The sequence below is a fragment of the Athene noctua genome, chromosome 7 (assembly GCF_965140245.1).
Source record: "Athene noctua chromosome 7, bAthNoc1.hap1.1, whole genome shotgun sequence".
In the NCBI taxonomy this organism is placed as follows: Eukaryota; Metazoa; Chordata; class Aves; order Strigiformes; family Strigidae; genus Athene; species Athene noctua.
In genome coordinates this window covers 21,085,322-21,109,013 of record NC_134043.1, presented here as the reverse complement: position 1 = coordinate 21,109,013, position 23,692 = coordinate 21,085,322, and the positions used below count along the sequence as shown (strand labels likewise).

At 38.7% G+C, this 23,692-nt stretch overlaps 1 protein-coding gene across 4 annotated transcripts in view; it reads right to left on the bottom strand.

Moving 5' to 3' along the window:
* Positions 1-23,692, bottom strand: part of CSRNP3 (cysteine and serine rich nuclear protein 3) — a 111,884-nt gene that overhangs the window by 64,356 nt on the left and 23,836 nt on the right. For 3 of the 4 annotated variants that reach the window (XR_012633949.1, XM_074910633.1, XM_074910632.1), the window contains exon 2: positions 13,602-13,772. Coding sequence is in view for 2 of the 4 variants with exons in the window: in XM_074910633.1 (XP_074766734.1) it covers positions 13,602-13,749 (148 nt within the window). In the remaining 2 variants the exon portion in view is untranslated. Of the gene's footprint in view, positions 1-420; positions 507-13,601; positions 13,773-23,692 lie in introns of those variants that run through there. The other variant, XM_074910637.1, reaches the window with a different exon arrangement.

The window sequence follows — 23,692 nt, the reverse complement described above, 5'->3', positions numbered from 1 at the left end:
AGATTTAAAAGTACTTTTTCAGATAACTTTGAAATTCCTTTTCCAAAATATTAAACAGCTTATACTTTTGTAAGCAAGTGAATAAAGATGCAATATGCAATAATTCATTCATTTACAAACACAGGCAACAAGTTAGGAACATTTTTCCTATATAAATCTAATTACATTGAAAGCTGCTGATGATGCTGACGTATACTAATGCAGTAGCTTTTAGCATGAATTTTAAGCCTTTTTAAACAGAAAGTTGCAGCTGGAAAGTGGAATTTTTTACTAATGTTGCTCCAAAATTGCTAATAAAATCTCTGCAGAGATGTAAAATACAACATCATGTTTTGTACCATCAAATGGTACAAATTTGAAATTGGGCCTGCATGATTGTACAGATATATGCACGTGAATAACTGCTACTGTACTACTGACCTTGTGATCTCAAAGAACGCCAGTTTCTCTCAGGAGATTTTTAGACCTCTGAAATCATGTTTTCAGTCTGTAGACATTTCCTTAATCTGTCCTTAAAAAAATGAAATTCATGTCTCATTACTGTTAAAATGATACCACAAACTTTTAGAATTTCTATCAAAGTATTAGTAATGCCTTATGCACACTCACAGAATAAACAGAAAATTCAGTTTGTTTGCAATGAAATCAATTACCATATTAGGAAAAAAAAGTCAGAACAGCATGTGAGTCACATGTATGAGTAAGCCACAGAAGTTATTTTAACAAAATATTTAATTACCGCAAACAAGTATTGACTAACTTACAAAATATTTTATATTTCTGAAGATCAGACCTGTCTTTTTAGCATAAATGATCATACAACCTTTGAGCACATAGCCAGTGCGCACATTTGGTTTCTGGTACACGTGAGCTACTTTGCTCTGACACAACAGGGATTCTGAAAATGTCCCTGTATTTCACTGAACAGAACAAAATTCAGTAACTGCAAGGACAATTAAACATTAATCCTGCTCACCAAGGCAGGTGACAGACTTGCCATCTGTTGGAAGTCCTTAAAGCAAGGTTTGCTATCTTCCTAAAAGGCATTTTTGGATATAGTTTTTGAAAAAGAAAAAAAAAAAGAAATAACATTTGGTCCATACTGCACACTTGTGGACATAGCTGTGGTAAACAGATAAGGGACTGGTGGCAGAAACCAGCAACAGGTCTGGATTTGCCATTACAGATGCTTGTTTGTGTCACTTTCCATTCTGGCCCCTGACACTTGTGATCCTCCTTTAAAAACACGTCAGAATCTTATCTTAGTTCAGTATTTCAGCTCAATTTGCAGAGAATCAGAAAGGAATATTAATTTCAACATTTCTGAATGTATAATCTGGTTTCTATGGTTTGACTGATCATTTTTCATCTTCTTCTGTGGCACTGAAAGCTGAGCACAGCTGGAGACAGGCTTATGGCCAGAAGCAGTAGAGAGACACTTCAAATGTGCCTGGAAGGTATTCTGTGCTCACAGCTAGTTCCTAATGACATGATTACAAAATAGCTTTGGTACAGACTCCAGTTATACCTCTAGCGATTTTCATATCCTCCTTCAGCACAGGCCATGACTCTCTGGGCATACAACTCCTACACCGTGTCTTTGCTACGATCCTGAACATCCGTAGCGCAACGCTTGCTACTGCACCATTCTCTATTTAAGGCACGCTTAAGATTTTTAGGATCAAAATAATGTGGGAAATCAAAAGGTTTTGATCATGATACAGGAAGTTTAGGTGATAATTAAAGTCTGCATCATAAAGGCAAACTAGATCAACTCCCAAAAGCATTTAGTACTGTCTGTATCGCACAATTAATTAGTATTTCTTGCCAGTACTACTGCTGCTGTTTGCATGTATCACAGTGTAGGCAGATGGACACAGTGCATACAATTCGAGCTTTCTGGAGCAAGAAAGAGGATAAAAACCAAAAAGTGTTTTATTTTTTGAGGTATGCAAACAAATGAGTTGCTAGCTAATCTAATGACACATGACTGAAGTGATGGAGCATAGCATGCGACATAGTATAGATCAAACTGAGCAGGCTGTGTCAACTTAAGAGCAATAGACAGGGCTACAAAAGATGGGTGGACAGAGAAGAGAAAGTGGGAAATATAGGAGAAATCAGGAGGTGGTTCCATTATCAACTGCAGGATGTATTTGATCTTGTACATGTGAAGAGCAAGGAAGGACTGTAAAATACATGCAGTGGTCCATAAAGTAATGAGGGAAGATACATTTGTCCCAAACAAGTCTATATTTTAGCTTTTCTCTGTGCTTAATTTCTGTGAAACTAAAGATTCCTTCACATTACAAAATATAATAAACAACTGAAAGTAGAACAGGGTTTTTACCTAAATATCAAAGTCACCCAAACAAAAAGCATTTAATGTAAACCCTTTCTCTGAGAGCCTGTTTTAACAAAACTTTCTGAAAATCCAGACCTAGCTCATCTGCAAGGACAAATCACAACATTTAATGACTTCATTAGGCATGTACTCTAGTCCAACACTTACCCTTCTGTGTTAATCTTATTATGAGAAATGTATATTTTAAATGCCAACTCAAGCTTTAATTCAAATGTCACACATTGTCCTCTCTTTTGGCTGCTCTTTTCTCTAACAATGTCTGCAGTATATTCTCATTTTTTGAGAAAATTCTTACTTCCTTAAAGGCAACGACAAGCTGAATTTACTAATGCCAAAAGCATTTTTGAAGCTTACTCGAAGTCCCATAGTTTGAATAACTTTATTCATACAGAAGCCTACTGACTTGTCATGTTACTAAAATAGATAAATTCACAAGAATGAGCCTTTCCACTGCAAGCCATTATAGACCATACACTGGTAGCTATATAAATAATACATTATTATAATGTAATTAATTAATAACTGTTATCTTATTCCTAAGAACATACAATTAGACATGACAGCAAAGGTAACGATTTCTACTAATTTTAAATAATAGTGTACCAATGAAATGATATCTCTGCTCCAAGATTTTTCTGTCCATTCCACACTAATCATTCAAAACTAAGAATACCACTTAAGTAGAAGTGTGTAGAAAACAAAAAACGGTAGTAGAAATCAATGGATATGCTTCATTTAAAAAAAAAAAACAAACAAAAAAAACACACCAAAAAAAACCCCAAAACACAGAAACTTCATCACTTTTTGGTAAAATGTAGGTCACCTACGGTTTCCATAGTAACCAGTGCTGAACTATAGCTCTACAGATGACCAGTGCCTATGGCTGCTTTCTTTGCTAGCAGGTGACATATAAATACAACTATGCCTCAGTTAAAATAAGGACGAGCTAAAGAAGTGCTTGGAATTGTCATTAGTTTAGTTCCAAACATAACTCCAGATTTAACATTTTCAAAAATATCCCCTAATAGCCTTGTGTAGGAAACACACAAAACCTAATTTTCAGCACTAAACATCTACTCTTTGCCTGGAGTCTCCAAAATGAAGACAATCAACTTCATAAGAAGTTGCAAATAATAAAAATATTTATACAGAGCAACCCACGAAACATCAGTAATACAGAAGTTCAGAAAGCACTCAGGTTAAGCCGTCTTTGATAAGCACACATCAAGTTGTGCAATGGTGTATTCAATACATTCACTGCAAGTGGGAGTTAATGGTTGGTATATTATTATTTTTCACACAAGCACACAGTGAAACCTAGTCATGTAACAAGGCTGGAGCCACAGATAACAACAGTTAAAGCCTCACTTGGGAGGAAGTGGTATAGCCTTCAGTCAGTCTGATGGTGAAAATCCTTTTCTCACCACTACTCTGGGGCATAAATAGTTGATGATGAATTCATTAAAATACAAAAGACTCCACATTGCAAAAAGACTCTAATTGGCTTTGATAGTGAACTGGGAAATAATAAGACAAGTCAACGTCCTTGACAACTGCTAAATGGTTTTCCCCTTTAGAAGAGTCATTTCACTATTATGTGAGTTCAGAATAAACGAGCTACTTATCTTTTTCTTTTTTTTTTTTAACAGGTTTTATGAAACTCTGAAATATAAGCTTTGAGGTCTAGATACCATCCCACACACCTTAATGCTATTAGTGCTACAAATACATTGTGGCAGGGTAGCATCAGTGTTCACATACACAATCAAAACACCAAAAATGCTACATATTTAGTGAACAGGAGAACGATAATCAATGGTGTTGAATAACATCAATGAAGAATCACATCCCTCACTTGCTATAACTCTTGCAAGCTCAAAACCACTGGTAGATGAACACCAGACAACACAGCAAGATTGCTGGGAAGTCAAACAGACAAGCTGTCATGGAACACAGAAGTTGAGAAAGATCTCTGGTTTCCATCAGAACTTTAGCATAAAAAATATCAAACAATCCATGTAACTTTTTACTTCAAAGAACTGGCGAATTCTAAAGAAAGAATACTTTTTATACATTCTCCTAACTGGAGCTGCTGAAACTGTGGTATTTGGGGAAGGGAACTGACCCTCAGTTTCTTTATATATCTGTAAGGATCAGGATCTTCAATACACTTCGTGCTTGATGCACACCAGTGGACTGCCATGAGCACCAGGACATCTTGGCAAAAAGCAAGACCATAATAGACCAGATAAGGCTGGTCTACAGAGGAAGAAAACAAGAAGCCAATTCAGCCTCCAGCAGGCAGAATACTTTTCTTTTTCCTAATGTTTCAGTTATTTAATTTTTCGTTCACAAGTCAGTAATTTCCATGGAACCATTCCTCCCTACAGTCCTACCTTTACTTTATGTTTGCTGTCTTGTAAGACTGTAAAGTATGTGACGAAGTCTGTATTTTCTGTATGCAGACACAGACCTTCATCTTGTGCAGGTCCAAGTCTAGGCCCAATAGGGTGAAAAAGCCCTAGTACGATACAAATAACATAATAAAAATCAGAATATAAAACTCTTGATCACAGAAGGCTGATAATACTGAAAACAAAGATGAGAAGATACAGTTGCATCTCTCTTGTAAGCATTAGAACAGAGTTTCATCATGAAGCACCAAGAAAAGCTAAAATTTTTCAGTTCATCTGCTTGTTAATTCTGCTTTGCAAGCATAACTGCTTCTATTAAAAAAGCCTAACCAAACAAAACAACCACAGAAGGCTGTTCCTAGCTCACTGCTAGGGACTTAAGATCTCTTACAGCATGGTCACACCAACAACAGACTTGAAGCTGTATCAATTGATAGGGAAAAAAAAATCCCTTTGAGCGGAAACAAGCCACTGGATAGAAATAACCTGTAAAGATCCACTACCAGTGGAAACTGCCTTTATGTTTCTGTCCTTCTGGTATTAACTCTCTGCATTCAACCTACTGCTAAATCAATTGCTTGTGTGAGCAGCAGAGGAGCATTCAGCAAGGAGAAAACATTACCCAATGGTTCATGTATTGTGGGTGGTACATACTGAAATTAGTTAGAAATACAGTAATGGACAATAAGACAATATAATTTGTTAAAAGCACTAATTCTAACGCCTTTAAATTTCAAAGCATCTTTAAAGCTGCCTTTAAAGACTGGTAGTAAAAGCTGTAAACCAGTATAAAATCCAGAATATGTACTAAACATGAAACAAAACATGGCACTAGAGAAGAAGAGAGAATATTGCAATAATCTTTGTGAAGCTTCATTTGCTTTTCATTTGCTTCATTGCAAATTTGAAGAAAGCTGCTGAAGGGCTACTGGGACTCTCACTAGGAATAAAAGCTGCTGTTAGGATAGATCAGTCTTGAGAAAGCAAGCATGAAGCAAATTTTTCAGACAAAAATTAAGCTATTAGAAGTTATAAACTGGTAACAGAAAAATCAATTTTTCCCCCCTTTGTGATCTGATCCATCAATGATTTCCCTACAGAAGCTAATGCAATGTTATCAGGCCACCCACAGCTTTCACTGGTATCCAAACGCTGTCATAATGTCTCTTCATGTCTGAAGAGCAGGACAGCTACTTTTAGTACCCAAGACATCTTAAGGTTTTTACCCTTAGAAACACATTTTTAAATTCTGATTATTATTTGCCAAAGACCATGGAGCAAATCTTCACTAAAATAAAGCCCATCTACCTTCCAACCTTATGGTTTCTCCAGAAAAGGGTGTTGGGTAAGACTAGCTCAAACCCAAGCTAGAAGTTAGCTGAAAATAAGACCTGAAAGGATTTTAAAGACTGTGGGCTTAGGCTCATTCCTCTTTGTTAAGAAAGTCATGGTCAGCATGATTTTGTGTTTCTAAAATTGCATGCACGTCACATGTGAGAAAAAAGAAACTTCATGTTCTATGTCGATAAATTAGACTGTAAAGTTATTAAAATTATTTTGCATATTGTAATAGCATCTAGAGACATCAACTGCTATAAAAAATCTAGTGGCTAAGACTCAATCTCGTATACTACTGCAATTGTTCATCTAACTTTTATTTTGCACCACACATCAAGGACAAAATCCAACCATCATGTTTAATTTTTAGCAAATATCACAGAAAAGAGCCAATCAGCAAATATTATTTCATACATCATGTTAGCATCATTCTGAACTAGGAAATTCAGATCTGCCTGCAAAAGATGGTTCCAGATCCACTGACATACTCCTGAGTATTGACCAGGATTTATACACACATTCTTAGTGCAAGGTGCTTTTCTCTAACTAATAAAAGCAGAACAGATGCGGAAGTGCCACAGAATCCCAATCAACGTTTCCCAGTAATTTTCTAATGTGTTTTTGAAATAGGTTCCACACACATCAATGTAGTGAAAGAGGATGAGTCACTCTAAGAATTTGCAAACTGCTGGAGCCTTAAATTCCTTTGATCTTGATAAGCTGGCTCATTTTCATTCTGTTCATTAGCCCTCCCTCTTTTCCCAGTTATGAGCCAGCCAATCTGTAGCCCTTTCTGCAAACTGACATATTTACCAAGTAAAATCTGTTACCACTGCTTTCTTGCTCTTACTGAAAAACACCCTGTTGCTTGTCAAGTTCTTGTCTCAGGGAACCTCCTTCTCTCTTTTCCTTCATACATGACATAGTCAAGAAGCAATCTCCCCACTGTGATCAGCTCTTTATTAGCTCCTCTCTATTTCCCCAGTAACTACTAATTGTTCACCTGTGCATTCCAACACTCTCTCTGTTCTCTGACAGTCCAGCAAGTCATTTCTTGTCCCTCCCTCTCTCTTTTTCTCTTTTTTTTGACTCCGACCTTATGAAATTCCATCATCAATTGCCAAGTACCATTTTGCAGTTGACTTGCAAAAATTGCTAGAGAATCTCCGAAAACAATCCGGTGTATTACTTTGAGCCATGTATTGATAAGTACATTTCTTTAAGGGTTAACATGAGAATGTAAATATCTGCATGACCTGAAAAATAAGAATGTTTTAAGTTGTAAGTATAAGTTCCGGTTAATTTTCCAGAAAGTTATTTCGCAACTGTAATAGAGCTATTTTCTCATCTGTTTTATCTGAGAAATTAGCGCATGTGGAGTCTGCCACAAACAGGTATCCACATTCAGGCAGCAATTAAATTACAAAACTGATTAGCAAAAAGCATCTCGATGTTTTCACTCTACTCTTTTGATAGAAAAATACTGTACGCTCAAAAAAAAAAATCTTCTAGCAATTTATTCTTTACCAATCAAAAATCATGGTTGTCATAGAAACTGTAAAAACTGAAGTCAGTCATGACATAACAACAGGATAATGGAAAATGTCTGCTGGCTCTGGTTCTCATGCTGGAAGTGCTTCAGTGAATTCAACTAGGAAGTCAAACAGTTCCCTAAATCCAACAAAGAATCTTGTAACAGCAGATATGATTATTGGTTTTAATAATCTGGTCAGAGTCTGAAAAGTAATAGTATTTACTACTCTTGCTCTATACACTGGCTACATTAACAGCAGACAGACTCTTCCCAGAACATTCAGTACAAGCTTCCACTTAAGGAGACTGAATTTCTTTCATCATACATCTGAGATATCCTGCAAGGGACTTTTGGTCAGTATTCTCAGCATTCCTGAGATCCCATTTTCAGCATTTTAAACTGAGGCAAATCACTTTAAAAATCTGTATTGTCATTACTTTCTGTCTCCTACATATGCTGTTCAGAAAAATAATTCTAATCTGCAGGCTTCTGTCCCACTGCACGGTGGTCCAGCTCCAGGCCACATGTTATTTCAGGTTCTTTCCCTATGACACAAAACTCAGTAAAATAAAACTCTACTCTGGACTAACACAGGCTACATGCGTCTTTCACCCTCCATCTCCCAGAGACAAATTACAGACCAGCTCCACACAGCAGAGTTCTTCCTGCCTTTTACTGGAACCACTTCATAATTGCTAACTGACAGGACTGGCTTACTGCAACCATTTGCCCCTTAAACAGAGACCATCCTGCTGAAAAGAAGATAATCATAATACACAGGAATACTACTGGGCTGGCCTCACTGTGGGTGAGCAAACCAAGTACTTTAACCGTGAATAATATGAAAAGCAGCCATGTGAATGTCGAAGCATTCAGATCTTTAAAAAAAAAAAAAAAAAATCTCGGACACCTTCAGTTGAGTTTTACAAGGAAATTTAAGGGACTCTCTTTCTTGTTTTCAGATAGTGTCCTTAAAACATATTTTTACTTTGTAGCTTTAATTTATTCTTTCAAATAACTAGGTACACATATTTTGACAAGAGATCAAACATGTACTGTTGTTCCCTATGTTTTCCTAGAATGATCTTAAATATAAAACTCTGTTTTATCATGACTGCACTTAGCAGTTTCCAGACCTGTTAAACAACTTCACTGTCAAACCACCACTACCCCCGCCCCCGCTTAAGAATTATATTTAATGGCAGGGCTGATCATAGTTGGTCTGTAACATGCTTCAGCAATCCACAGAATGTTAACTGACATAAATGAAAGGGAACTTTCCAGTTGCACCTGAGATAAAGTTTGAGCCAGCACAAATTCATCTGTCAACTTCCCTAAGCATGAGTTTAGAAAAGAGTTCTGATTTAAAACAAAGTGAAATCCAGATTCCAGTAAAACGACTAGCGAACAATCCATGAGTGAAATAGTAAACTTTCCTCAAGAAACAAAGAAACAACCATAAATCACAACTCCTTAACAAGAATGGCATGAATTAATTGTTTCCTGCACATATTGTGCAGGCTTCTTACTAGAAAATGAGTGCCTGATTCACTCAAATTTCTGAAGCTTAGCAGGAGAGAAACAGATATATTTCTTCAGTTACCATGATTGGGACCCTAGTAAACAGTACGTATAAAACCCCGTAGCTTCTCACTCTTCAATTCTGTGGTATTCTGCCACAAGCTTTACCTTTAAAATATCACTCAACATTTCTGTATGCCATTACCACATTTATTGCACTTGTACATATATATGTACACTAACACATATATATGCTTTTACAAATTACATATATAGTTATGCTTTGTTCAAGCTATAAACATATGCACACACATGTAAACACACGCACAGACCTGTATCTATATTGAAAATGGCACACTTGTTTCCATGGATGCCATTGAGGAAATAAAAAACAATATAATGCTACTGTAATCATTTAACTGATTTGGATATGGCCAACATTTATTTTTGAATAAAACATGCTACCACAGGAAAAGGAATATAAAGATTAATGTAATATGTTAAGTATTAATTATTAACAACAGTCTTAATCTACATGCAGCTTATAAAATACTGTTATAATATTACATTCCGCTATCACAAAGAAGTATTGTTACTGACAGGGATTACTGAAGCTCAGGGCATAATAGAGGATTTTTTAGATTGCTGTTGTGTGCCTCAGCAGTCCCTTGGAAAAGCAATGAATCTGAACATGTATTGATAAAGAGGAGTGAGAAGAATTTCTACTAATCTTTTCAGATTTTTCTGAACAGCAGAGTGGCTTTGAGCACACAGTAAGAACCCAGACTTCAGGGAACATGTGTACAGAATAAACACATTACTGCATAGAGTGGGCTGAGGAAGAACGAATTTTACACTGATCTCAGATGAGGCTAGAGCAAACATGTCTTACATATTCCAAAAGCCTGCTGTTACTTGTATAACATATGCTAGCGAGGACAGAGGTGTCTGCAACAGAGGGGCATGCTTTCTTGTTTTGCCCTGTATTCAAACATTATGAAACCCAATCCTGCAACTTTCTCATACAAATAATCTTTATTTGCAAATATTCTTGCTGATTTCCATTTTACACCTAGAGATTTTGGACTGCTAATGTGTCATCTGGGTTTTGTAGAAGCTGATGACTAACAAAACAACAGGAATCTGAAAACCACTACTAACAGAATCTGACTGAAAATAACAAGTTCCGATACAAAATATGCAATTTTAGATACTCTGAAAAAATGTTAGTAAGTAGTAATCTGTTGCAGTAATGACTCTGATAAACCCATTCTCCCCAGAAAAATATAATACTTCCAAAAAACAACGGATGCTAGTAAAATTAGGGAAATAAAACTGTCTTATAGGAATTGCCAAACAGACAGGAACATGGCCAGAAGTTCCTCAGCTAATTTACATTACATATTACATTTTCTTGGGCTACAGGTCTGATTCTTCACCACCCTATATACACCATTGTAAAAAGAATTACATGTGGCTTCTATTCTGATGCTGCTAAATTGTACAAGATTCCACCATAGAGAGTCAAGCTTCTTAAATTCAAACTTTATTGTGTATTTCTGCTTTATGAAAACACGAACTGATTTATTTACTTTTTGATTTATAAAAGTCTACTGTTGCAGCAGTCAGGGACATTCGGGTGGGGTTTTTCCACAAAAATCTTACAAAGTACTTACCTAGACAGCTGCATTAGAAAAGTACTGCCATTGCCTAGAGAAACATGAGCAAATAGGTTGCGGCACTGTCAAGAACGAAACAATGAAAATAAAGGGGGAAAAAACCCACATAAAAACTGAAAACAAAGAAAAGCAAAATAAATGTATCTGCATCATGCCCTGAAGCCTATTCAGTAGACAAAAACACTGGCAGACTGCCAAATGGAAAAAACTCCAGGCTGAAAATCACATCACTAAATTTGGAGAGTTCAAGTTCCAAGAGCCAACAGTAAGAGCATGAAACACAATCAAAGCAGTGTAATGAGTTGAGGAGGAGGAGAAAGTGGGACATCTCACATCTACCTGTGTCTAAAGTCATCCCAGTCTTTGTTCTTCCCACTAGCACTCTAAATTCTGTAAGAAGCCTAGAGAAAACCTGGGCTTTTCAAAACCACTCAGTACTGGCTGCTGACTGCAGTCAGATGAGGCAGCAAAACTCAAAGTATCAAACGAGAACACAGGATGTACACACACATTTGGCAGTGGAAAGTGGCAAACAACCCCTAGCAAAGACTTGAGCTAGTAAACTGATGAAGCGAAACACAGTTCCCTACAGACTTATCAGAACAGGCCCCGAAGCAGTGTAGTCGAGGTTTCACAGCACTGTACAAACTGCTTCTGGACACGTGCTTGCTGCTACCACTCTGCTTACCAGTTAGCTTGGTTCTGTCACAAGAAAAAGCAGTGCTACTTCATCTCTCTCTGAACCTCTAATTCACACATACCAGAAAACCACAAAATAACTCAGGTTAGAAAGGACTTCAGCAGGTCTGTAGTCCAACCTCCTACTCCAAGCAAGGTCAACTAAGATATCAGTCCAGGTTGCTTACAGCTTTAGCCAGTCATGTCTTGAGAATTTGCAAGGACAGAGACTATACAGCCTCTATGGGCAACCTGTTCCAGTGCCTGGCTGTCCTCATGGTGAAAAGTTTCTCCTTACATTCAGTCAGAACATAATCTTGTTTCAGTCTACATCCATTGTCTCTCACCCTCCCATCACACACCACTAGGAAGAGCCTGACTACATTCTGAGTAACCTCCTCCCAGGTCCTGCACTGTTTCTACTAGGTCCCCCCCAACCTTCCTTTCTCCAGGCTGAAGAAGGCCAGGTCTCTCAGCCTCTCCTCACAGGGTGAATGTTCCCGGCCCCTCATGACCTTGGTGACCCTCTGCTGAACTTGCTCAACTTTATCAATGTCTTTCTTGGGGAGGGTGGGGGGGGCAAACCTGGACACAATATTCTAGGTACAGTCTCATGAGCAGTGAGCCAAGGGGGATAGTCACCTCCCTCACTCTGCTAGCTGTGCCTCTGTTCATGCAGCCCAGGAGGCTGCTGCCCTTAGTGGCTGCCAGGGCACACTGCTGGCTTGCACCTGGCTGCCAGGGCACACTTCAGCTTGCTGTCTGTCTGCCAAGAGCCCTGGGCCTTTTCTGCAGAGCTACTCCCCAGCCATTCAGCTCCCAGCTCACTGCAAGGGGCTCTTCCTTCCCAGGTACACAGCTCTGCATGTGTCTGTGATGAAATTTATGTGTCTCCTGTCAGACCATTCCTTCAGCCTGCCTAAATCTCTCTGAATGGGGGCTTTCCCTTAAGGGCATCAACTGTTCCCCTCAATATAGTTCTCTGCAAACTTGATGCAAGTCACTCTGTCACCTTCTTCAGGCAGTCGATAAGGATGGATCAAAAAAGCAGGACGGGTTTCAGGACAGACTCATGTGGTGCCCCTTGAGGTAGAGTACAACCCCTCACCACCACCCTCAGCTGAACATCCATGTCCTCACTGTGCTTTTAAAAAGTCCACTCAAAGAGAAGGCTGTATGAGGAGCTTTTTTCATTTTCAGATAAGGAACTTCACTAACCCTATTGCCAGCTGTAATTCTTAAATAGCTCTAGCCTAGCTTTATTAGGCATACAATTAAAAAAAAAAAAATCTAGCTGCTACATATGAATTGTTAAAAAGTCTAGATGACTTACTGCTACTAACTTACACACATGGTTTACTGCAGATATGAGGCTTTATGTAGATTTCACAAATTATACAAGTTTAGTAACTGATAAACTCAACCTGAGAAGTTAAAAGAAAAATATGTTCTAGATTAACTATTCATGTTCAGCCGGTTAAGTGGGAACAAGAAAAGGATTTCTGTTCTTCAAGTGTCTCATGGAGACATCAAATATGAATCTAACATCTTCTCAGGAAGAATTACAAATTTCTTCCTCTGTTTACTCCTGTATTGAGTGGAAGAAAAAGACTGAGGGCTGTGTGGTTGCACTGGCTCAGGTGGCAAGATGATCAAAGGTATCAGTTATTCTGTCACAGATCATGTACACTTTAACTCTGAAAAGACAGGGTCAAGCAGAAGCTCTAGCCTTCAAGCTTTGTTTCTGCCCATTTCCCTCTTCCCCCAAATCATCACACAAAATGGAAGATTTTCTCCTGTATATTTAAAACATTTCACACTATCTAGATTTATACTATATTGTTTACAAGTGAAGTTTCCTCTGAAATTTTTTTACATAAACAACTACCAGAAGAAACAGTTCTTTTTCAAAAGGAAGCACTTCCTCACAGTGTCAACATTTAAATGTAATAAAACAGAAAAATGCTTCAAAGTAAAAGATAGCCCACACTGTATTTCTTCCAAGTAAGATAAACCTTTCTGAGCTTTTATAAAAAGGAGTATCATGCCTTACACACAACTTTAGTACTTACGAGAAAAATGATTAGAAGTGGATGGATGGACATTTCTTCCACTGTCAACACTTTCACTGCTAGAAATGTCATCATCTGATTCCCACACACAGGAACAAGGTGAGGTGCCATCAACTTCTTCAAACTTCCTCTTTAAAATTCCACTCATCACTGCAATGCTGTCACATGCACCTGTAACAGGAACAGAGGCAATGAGGCACTGAAACATCTGCCTGTTGTCCAGCTCTTCAAATTCATTTATCATGGAGAAGTTCATATATCAATCAGATACTACAACCTGTAGTTAAATGGCTTTTTATCAAGAGTTTTAAACTACTTTTCCAGGCAGGAGTCAAAAATAATTATCATCAATACATTCATCATCTTACTGACTTTCTTACAGACAGTTTTAAGACGGAAGGTAGATCCTACCTGTATTCTATCAGCAAAGACAAAATTCTATAACCAATCTGATGCATTAAAAAAAAAAAAAAAAAAAAAAAAAAAAGTATTTCAGTTACGCAGCAAGTTTGGGCCAAGCATAAAGTATATATAATCCAATACAGTTCCACAGAAATGCACCTTCATACAACACTTAAAAACTTACTTGGCACCATGAAACATTACATGCCAAAAATCAGTGTTCAGTAATAAATACAGTTCAGACAGAAAACGTTCTCTCTTTTGATTTATTTTAGAAGTTTGATTTATGTAACAGTACTATCAAATGCCCACATTCTCAATTAGATCTGAGAGCATGAGATACTTAGCATCTTTTCAGGCCAGGTCCTGCAAACACAGTTCTGGCTCATTTTGTAATTTTAAAATGCAGAAGTTTCTTGCAGTGTTTTTGTGAAATTCAGATAAGACTATTTCCATTCATACAAGTAAAGTATCAAGGGATTTAATCCATGCTTACAAACCTGGCTTCCTAATAAACCTGCCCCACAAAAACAGAGTCATGTTGAACATTCCTTATTGTTTGCCTTTCATATATAACAGCTATTCTATCTCCATTTATGGAATATCAAGCAGAAAAAGATCAAAATATTTTTAAAAGCAATTCCTAGATCATTTTAATGTATCTGATAGGCTGAAACAATTTTTTCTCTATCTTTAATTAAAAAAAGATCTTAAAAGTTTACTGTCACCATCGTTACTGATTACATCCTACTGAAGACTGAAAATTCATTCAAAGATCTTAATTTAAAAGTTACAGATAATATCTATTCTCCGACTACAATAATCAGTGGAATGTTGCTTTAAATAGCTGGGGAAAAAAGGCTGCTGTTTTGTGCTTTCAAACATATAGTATAAAAAATTCTAATTCTTCTGAATGCCACTTGCCTTCAGCTTGTTAAGCTGCCAATTCAATTCATTTTATAACAAAGTTGATTTCCTCCAGTAAGTTTCATTCTACCTTTATGAGTCCATATTTAGAGAAAAGATTTCAGTATAGATGTGGAATCACAACATAATGCTAAGAACAGATGCTGCATAAGTGGATCTTCAGCATCAAACTTGTTCGTATGCAGAGCACACTAAAAATTAAATAACGAATATATTAGGTTTTAATACTATCAGTCACACAGACAGCTTTAAATGTGTATGCCTGTCATGATGTTCTCAGCTTGTTTTACTATTTATCAAGAAAACGTTTTCCTGAAAGGGATTTCTTCAGGCTAAAGACATGACTTAAACAGAATGCGCTTAGATGTCAACCTTTGCCCTTTTGTGCAAAAATGCATTACTATAAGCATCAAAGAAAGCACTGCATTTTTATTCTGAGGACAAGGAAAGGATCATTTAGCATCACTTTGGAATAACCCTTGAAAAAAAATGTAAGAACATGTGAAACTGTTAGGCATCAACCTTTAATAAAATCACATTTACAAAAAAAAAAAAAAAAAAAAAGAGAGAGGAGAGAAAAGAACACCATACACACACACTGAAAACCCACAATAATAGAGAGAGAGGAGGCAGAACCCCCCCAAAAAACAGGTTCAGAAACAACTCCTCTGAACTGTCCCCCACGTCCTCACTATATCTTTTGCCAACCACCTTTTCCATTGCCTCCTGCAGTGCTTACAGCACTGAAATTGTGAAATCACCATTATTTCCATGGCAACAGCCTGCAATATCAAAACCACAGGATTATAGCTTGACTGCAGAAGAGAGTAAAGAAGCAGCTGGAGTGTGAGAAAGAAAATGCTTACACTCAAGCATCTCAGTAAAGAGAGTGAGAAACAGGCTGACAAAGGGTTTATCATACAAGGGAGCCCTAATCCACAGCTACAGGCAGGAGTCATGAAGTTCCAGGTCCAAAGAACCTCAGTCATAACTGCACTGCAAGGCAAACCCAACAGCTGCAATCATCACTAGTGTGCAGACTGTTAGAGAGCAAGAACTAATTTCATAGCCCAAGATGATTTTCAGACAAAAGCTCTTTTGTCAGACATCTTCTGCAAGTATACTACACAGCAACTGGATGACTAACATGCATCTCTGCACATCAATAGAGTTGTTGCAGACAGTGAGAGTCTCAATAGCCAGAACTGTTTATAGCTAGTAGCAGAAACAAGTAACTTTCACACCAAAGGGTTTAAAATTTGCTTGCACTTAGCATAGCCTAGATTTGCACCAAGTGTCACAACCTGCCAGCAGCAAAGTCATTTCATTAAGATTTCTGTAGCAAACCATAACGAATGATTCCTAGGATCCTTGGAAGTGGCATACACGTTAGCTCTACACCCAGCTAGCTGATAAAGATAAACCAGGAGGTATGGGAATACTGCAGAACCTAAGAATCATCACAAAACATAAAGAGGGGTTAGATATCCATAATATATATTTAGTATCACTGTTGCCCAATTTTTGTTCTCAACTTCCTCCTCCAAGATTATCAAGAAGGTTCTTTATTCAGGTGTTGCCACTTGCCTGTTGATTCTAGTCTCTCTGCTATCAAGTCTCCCCAGGAAAATGCTATGCAGGAGAAAGGAGAGACGTCCCTTATTCAAGAGCCTGGCTATCAGAGAAATAGATTAAAGAGCATCTAAAACTGTTTGTACACAGTATGTACCAGCAGGAGATCCCCTTAGAATAACATCTGTATAAACAGCTGCTGCTCCATAAGCCAATATTCTTCAGAAAGAAGCACATCTGCACAGTAGCACAAGGCATGTGATATCTGATACATTTAACCTATGCCTTGTTTACATAAATATCCTGTGGTACCTGAGTGAGATCCACATCTCCAGGAACTCAGAGATAATAAGCATGGTGACACACAACCCAGTACTGTTTATGAAAGCATTATTTTGCACTCTCTGTTGATGATGTGATATATCCCAGTGCAAGACAAGAGACGAACAGCAATAAGCAACAATCAAACTTCTAACAGCAATGAGGCCATGAAGTTTGTGGTACTCGAAAGGTTTCCTAAATCCAGAGTCAGGGAACCAGGACAGGCAACTCAAATTGAATTGTTGTACTTTCTCCTGCACCATAGCTATGACTGAATCAGTAATTTCAGATTTTGGGGGATCAACCTGAAGCAACTGCAGTCACAAAGAAATCCACCAAATCCAACCTCATCTGAGCTGAAGACTCTACAGGTTCAGGGGACAAGGTACCAAAGGCTTATACAAGTCAAATTTTCAATATGTGAATGGAAAGTTAAACTATAAATAAACCCTGTATCTGATAACAGAAATCATAATGGTAATAAACTACACAGCGGTTCAATTTTGCTCACACAGATGTCACATGGCATGTAAAACAGTACATCATGTAGGATGGGAATAATCTCAAACACACAGAAGTACCATAGCAGTATGTACATTCTGAAGAAAAATGAGCAAATGTGAGTACTTCTGCATAGAATCCAGTACACAAAAGTCCACAACTGGCTACAGGAACCAAACAGCATCACGTAATTAAGAAAAACAAATGCACAGAATGGTTAAGTCAATATTCTTGGACTTCCAGTAAGACACCAGTAGGATCCAGCATTCAGAAGCAAACACTGAAAACCAACCACCAGCTACAGTTAGACATCTGCTACATCAAACTTGTCAGTTTATGTAAAAAAGGGAGAAAGTTGGCTTGAAAAGTTCAATGAGAAACAGACCTTTCTGAATAATTATTAAATAGCTGTCTAGTAGCTAAGATTGATTTGGAGCAGCATCCTGCTGATTCACACAACTGAGTAACAAGCAGACACTGGAAGCTTTCCTGGTTGTTTATGTATCTTTCACAACAAAAAATCCTCACACAGCAATGTGATACATCATCCTCTGCCATGCTCCTCACTGTGCTAAGATAGCAGTAATCCACAGCAAAGCAAAACAAAAAGTTGAAACACGGGGAACAGTATTAAAACAAAGAAAATTAGCTACACACATTGTTGTGAGCTCTAGGTCAAATACCAATTGCCTGATACAGGTAAGGATTCTTCAAGAAAATGGCAACTTGACACAGCAGAAGCATATGATGGATGTAGGCTGCAAGAAGGATGTACCTTTCTTAAAGACCCCCCCATTCATTTTTTCCTCCTTTCTTCCCAGTTTTCCTTCACCCTGAAGAAACCACTACAAAGAGATCATTTAACCAGTTCTCTAACTACAAGTATGCTGACTGGTGAAGCAAGTCCACAAAGCTCCATGGCAACAGGCTTTGCCGTGCTACAATACCAGATAATTGGCAGGCACCATACATTTAAAAAGTTCAGAGGCAACATGCTATTGCTAGAAGATAAAAATCCCATGTAAATGTGGGGAATATATTTATAACAGTCACAATACTGCCTGGAACCTACAAAGGAAAATAATGTTAAAGCCTGGCTGCATTTTCTCTTGTACCTGAAAAGGCTGGAAAACTATGGTAACAATCTCATTGCAGTGGTCCTTTAGAAAGCAGGTATCTCCATCTCCTAACTTGCACTTCAGCCTTTGCTTTGAAATCTGCTAAAAAATACTAAGAAAGTAGCAAAATGGAAATATGGAATTTACAAAATCTCTGTGCAGTGACAAAGACAAATCCAAAGACATTTCCATCTTAGTCAAAATCTTCAAATAAATGTCTGGTTTTCAAAATTCAGTGCTATAGTATATAGCTCATACAACACCACACAGGAAATTGAACAAGTATGGACCATACCTGTGAAGACATAAACCTCATGTGTGTACCATATGCTGTAAACATACCAAACAGATATGAAATAATAAAATATGACCCTGCCTCAGATTATATACCCTCACGATTTAGAGAGAAGCCTCACTACAGCAATCAGTTACTGACTAAAGCTCAGGAAAAAAAAAAGACAAAAAGTCTAAGAACTCACTGGCATTGGGGGGGGGGGGGGGATCCTATTAATTGCTTCTGTCGTTCATTTATGAAACCTTATTTTGTACTAATTCCTTCTTGACAGCTGATCACATACCATGATGAAATCTACCTGGATAAAAAGTCTTGCCTGAAAATAAAAACAAAAATAAAAATAAAAATAAAAGGCAGGTGTCAAAGATGACCTATGACTCACACTGCATTTTGCTTCATCTCAAATGTATCAACTGAAAGTACAGAAAAATTTAGACAAAGTCTGTAGTAGCAATAAAGATTTGCTTCCGAACAAAACACACTTCTAGGCAAATGACTGCAAACTGAACAGGAGGATGCAGAAAACAGATGTTACACATAAAACATTACTGCAAAGTACTCATCACAAACAACTCCCACCCACTGGCCAGTCAGCATGTACTATAACATGCTAGGGAGACTTGGCAAATAATTTCACAGTGAAATCATGAATATTGATGCTCACAAGCAGAGATGTTTGGGTTATTTGTTGTGATTAATATTCTCTTTGAATTTAGATCTTTTTCTTAGCTTGAAAACAAAGCTTGATTTTTTAAAAGACATTTTTCTTACCTGCTGAATAAATGTCAGCAGCAGAAATGGTCATGAACTAATCAAGGTGTTTATTTGGTTCCACATACTGCACTTAATTATTTTGCTCTTTGTGTAACTGACAGTTTTAAAGGGGGTGGGAAGAGTCAAAACCAAAAGCATCTAGAGAGACATCACCACTCACACAAAGAATATTATTTGCTTGCAAAAATTACTATTCATGTAAAGGACTGCATTAATGCAGACAAAAATCCATTTGCATGAATGCTTGCAAACAGTGAACAACAGAGGTACATGAACATGAATCAAACAGCTGTTCAGAATTCAAATTAATGTTTGCAATACATGTTTTGCTGCTGTATTTGGCAGCTTTAATCACAAGCACCAGTTGCCAGAGGTAAGCTCTGATAGTTTCACTACTACAATCTGTAAAAATTAAAAACACATAGCAAGCTAATTCCACTAAAGAGACTGCTTTGTATAGGCACAGAGAATACCATTAGTATAATCTTACTCATAAATTTATGCTTACAGCAGTGGTCACGTTACACAGATGTAAGATAGGAAAAGTCTTTCTCTGCTCGTTTGCTTCAGTCTAGCTAAATCCATAGCACTAAGTCAGTCCTGCAGGATAAGGCTGCATAATTCAACCTGAGGAATCTGTTCTGGCATTGCAAGCCAAATCCTGCCAAGTCTGCGCTTTGCACGGTTTCTATACCATCACTTTACAGCACTCCTGATTTCACACTTGAGTACTAATCCACTAATCTTCTAGACTGCCTACACATTGTTGTACACTCTAACACACGCCAACTAACTCCACTGGCAATGAATTTAGAACGCAGAAAGGATGCTGGCATATGCTCACCGCCTGTCTCTACAAGCGGTACAGATGCAGCAGTGGTAGATCTGGCTCCCATAGTCCTCCAGAAGCATCTCTTAAGGTCCTACATGCACCAAGCATGTAAATATTCCCCTTTCCATCATCCAAATATAAAAATCCTGCACACAGCAGCAGTGAAATGGCCTTCTGATGCCTGAGTTCAGTTCGTAGGTACATCAACCAATGTCAACAGTAAATGAAACGCTTGTGTAATTCAGCCAAGAGAAGAAAATTCTAGGCTAGTTCTCCTAAATCTTCTCTCAGCATGCTCCCCAGAGAACAAAATGAGATGAGTAAGAGGCAGTGATAATTCAACCAGGCATCTGTGAGTTTAGCATTCAGGTCTCCAATGACAAAAGCACAACCTGGTAGAAGGGAATTCAGGTACATTCAGCAAGAGGACCTTCCTGTCAAGATGAGATTTGCCCACTAAAGCTGTTTAATTTGAGCTTGTGTTTCTTTTATAACAATTTTCTAAGCTTGCTGCAGAAAGAACTGCTTCTTCAAGAATGAAAGATGCACAAATGACACTGAGTCCTAAAGGCAAACAGGAGATTCAGGAGAAAGTCATGCTAAAGCTGGGTCACAAACTCAGGTTCATAATGGCTACCCTCCATCCAAGTCATCTAAGAGGGGCCTGCTATGAAGTCCTTTCCAAAGTGTTCAGGTAACACTGCTGAAGACTTGCCAACTGTACATTTTAAACTTTGATGGTAAAATTTCATCAATTAATATTTCTTCACGCAAAAATCTGTGGGCATGCAGGTGATGCAAAGAACTGGTTCATCTTCTATACAAAAATCACGGAATGGTTTGGGATGAAAGAGGCCTTAAAGATCTACTTCCAACCCCCTGCCCTGGGCAGGGACACCTTCCACTAGCCCAGGTTGCTCAAAGCCCCGTCCAACCTGGCCTTGAACACTGCCAGGGAGGGGGCAGCCACAGCTGCTCTGGGCAACCTGTGCCAGAGTCTCACCACCCCCGCAGTAAAGAATTTATTCCCTGTATCTCATCTAAAGCTTCTCTCCTTCAGCTTAAAACTGTTACCCCTCATCCTATCCCTACATTCCCTGATGAAGAGTCCCTCCCCATCTTTCCTGTAGCTCCCTTTAAGTACTGGAAGGCTGCTATAAGGTCTTCCTGGAGACGACCTCCTTTTCCAGGCTCAACAACCCCAACTCTCTCAGCCTGTCCTCACAGGGGAGGTGTCCAGCCCCCTGATCATCTTTGTGGCCTCCTCTGCACCCACTTAAGCAGGTCCATGTCCTGCTGATGCTGGGGGTCCCAGAGCTGGACACAGTGCTCCAGGTGGAGTCTCACAAGAGCAGAGTAGAGGGGGAGAATCCCCTCCCTTGACCTGCTGGTCACACTTCTCTTGATAAGCCCAGGACCCAGGTTGGCTTTCTGGGCTGTGAGCGCACATTGCTGGCTTGCAGTCAAGTTTTCTATCCATTAATGCCTCCAAGTCCTCCTCCACAGGCCTGCCCTCAATCCACCCATCACCCAGCCTGTACTCACGTTTGGGATTGCCTCAACCCATGTGCTGGACCCTGTACTAGGTCTTGTTGAACTTCATGAGGTTTGCCCAGGCCCACCTCTCCAGTCTGTCCAGCTCCTTCTGGATGGCACCCCTTCCCTCCAGCATGTCAGCTGCACCACACAGCTAGGTGTCACTGGCAAACCTGCCGAGGGTGCACTTAATCCCATGTCACCAAAAATGATGGGAGACAGCATACTAACAACACATCTTTATTCCACCTCTTTGCAAAAGGACAGATAACATTCAGCATGCTTAGCCCCTCCTCAGTGACTGGAGTGAAGCTCTGAGACTGGCAGTAGTGTTTTCAGCATGTTTTTGGCACAGCAGCATTACATCATGCTGCTCGCAGCTACAAGAATGGCAGTAGGGTCCAGCTCCATAGCAGAGATTGGAAATGTCATCAACTTTGAGTGCTGGAAATGAGGGGTCTTTACTAATATAAATTTTGCCCACATTAGCCCAGGTAGTAATACTAATTGGCACACTGTGATATGTCTTCATACTATTTTAGTACTGATCTTCCACACTGTTCTTTCATGAACACCAGTCTTGTGCACTGCTGTTACATCTCGGACTAGGAGCCCAGGGAGTTGTAAAGGTTTCATGATCTCTTCAGGTTAAATTAAGGTGAAAGACACCAAATGACTGTTTAAAATTTTTTACTTGCAGCAGAAACAAACTTAGAAAAGGATAGTAAGCAAAGTGGTCTCATCTTGATAAATCTGTAAGAAAGAAAGGAAAGGAGGGAAAAGAAAATAAAGGGAGAGAAAGAGAAATCAAAGAATCTAGAACACCACGCCAGGTTCCAGCATTGTCTCAGGTCCAGTAATCTTGGGTGGTGGGTGCACACCCAGCAAAGTTTTTTGTCACCTTTTTAAGTTTGTCTTATCAGCTGATTTGCATACTAGACGATGAGAGGCAGGTTTTCCATGAACTCATCAGCATGAGACATGAGGAAAGGTGGAGCATGGGTTCTGTGCATGCGTTGAGTGGGGATGGGGTGCAATCAACCCTTTCATCCAATTGAGACAGTGGTCATGATCTCTCCCTGCCACCTTTACCTTTACCCCAGTTACCACAGGTTTTCACTGACTTCACACTTCTCAGCCAACCATCCAGCCTCTGGCTTCTTCTGGGGCAGATGTTCCCTTATTATCGGTCTTTTAGCCTTCTCTTCAAGGCACAGTCCAAGGTCTGCATTGTCTATACAAAGTATCAAACTAGAGCCAGTGTTTAGCTTTCCTCCTTAGAAGATCAGTACAGCAAACAGTTGGATGAATATTTGAGGCATTAACTCCTTCAGTTCCTCACAACTGCCTGCAGAGGAACTGCACAACATGGTAGGATATCTTGTATATCTCAGTATGTTCCTGACAAAGTACAGCATGGTCAAGATCAGTATATGCCAAAGGGGCCTTCACACCTCTACAGCCTTGATATGTGCTACTTAGCTCCTTGTTGCACGCTATTTTAACACACAGCCTGGCTGCTCATTCACCACTGCCACCAAAGCCAGCAGAGAGAGCACCAATTCAGCAGTCCTCCCCTTCTGTGCCATGATCTCTGCATCTTGACACAGGGTTAGTCATTCTCTCCTTTGAAATCTGTAGTGATGAACAGTTTCAAAAAAAAAAAAACAACCAAAAAAAAACCCTCAGAAAATCCCAACACCCCCAAACCCAGAATATCTGAACTCCAAGAAACACAGTATGAACTTGTGACAGAAAAATGTACTGGAATATACTTGCAAAAGTAACTCTGAACTATGTTTTCCTCTTATCT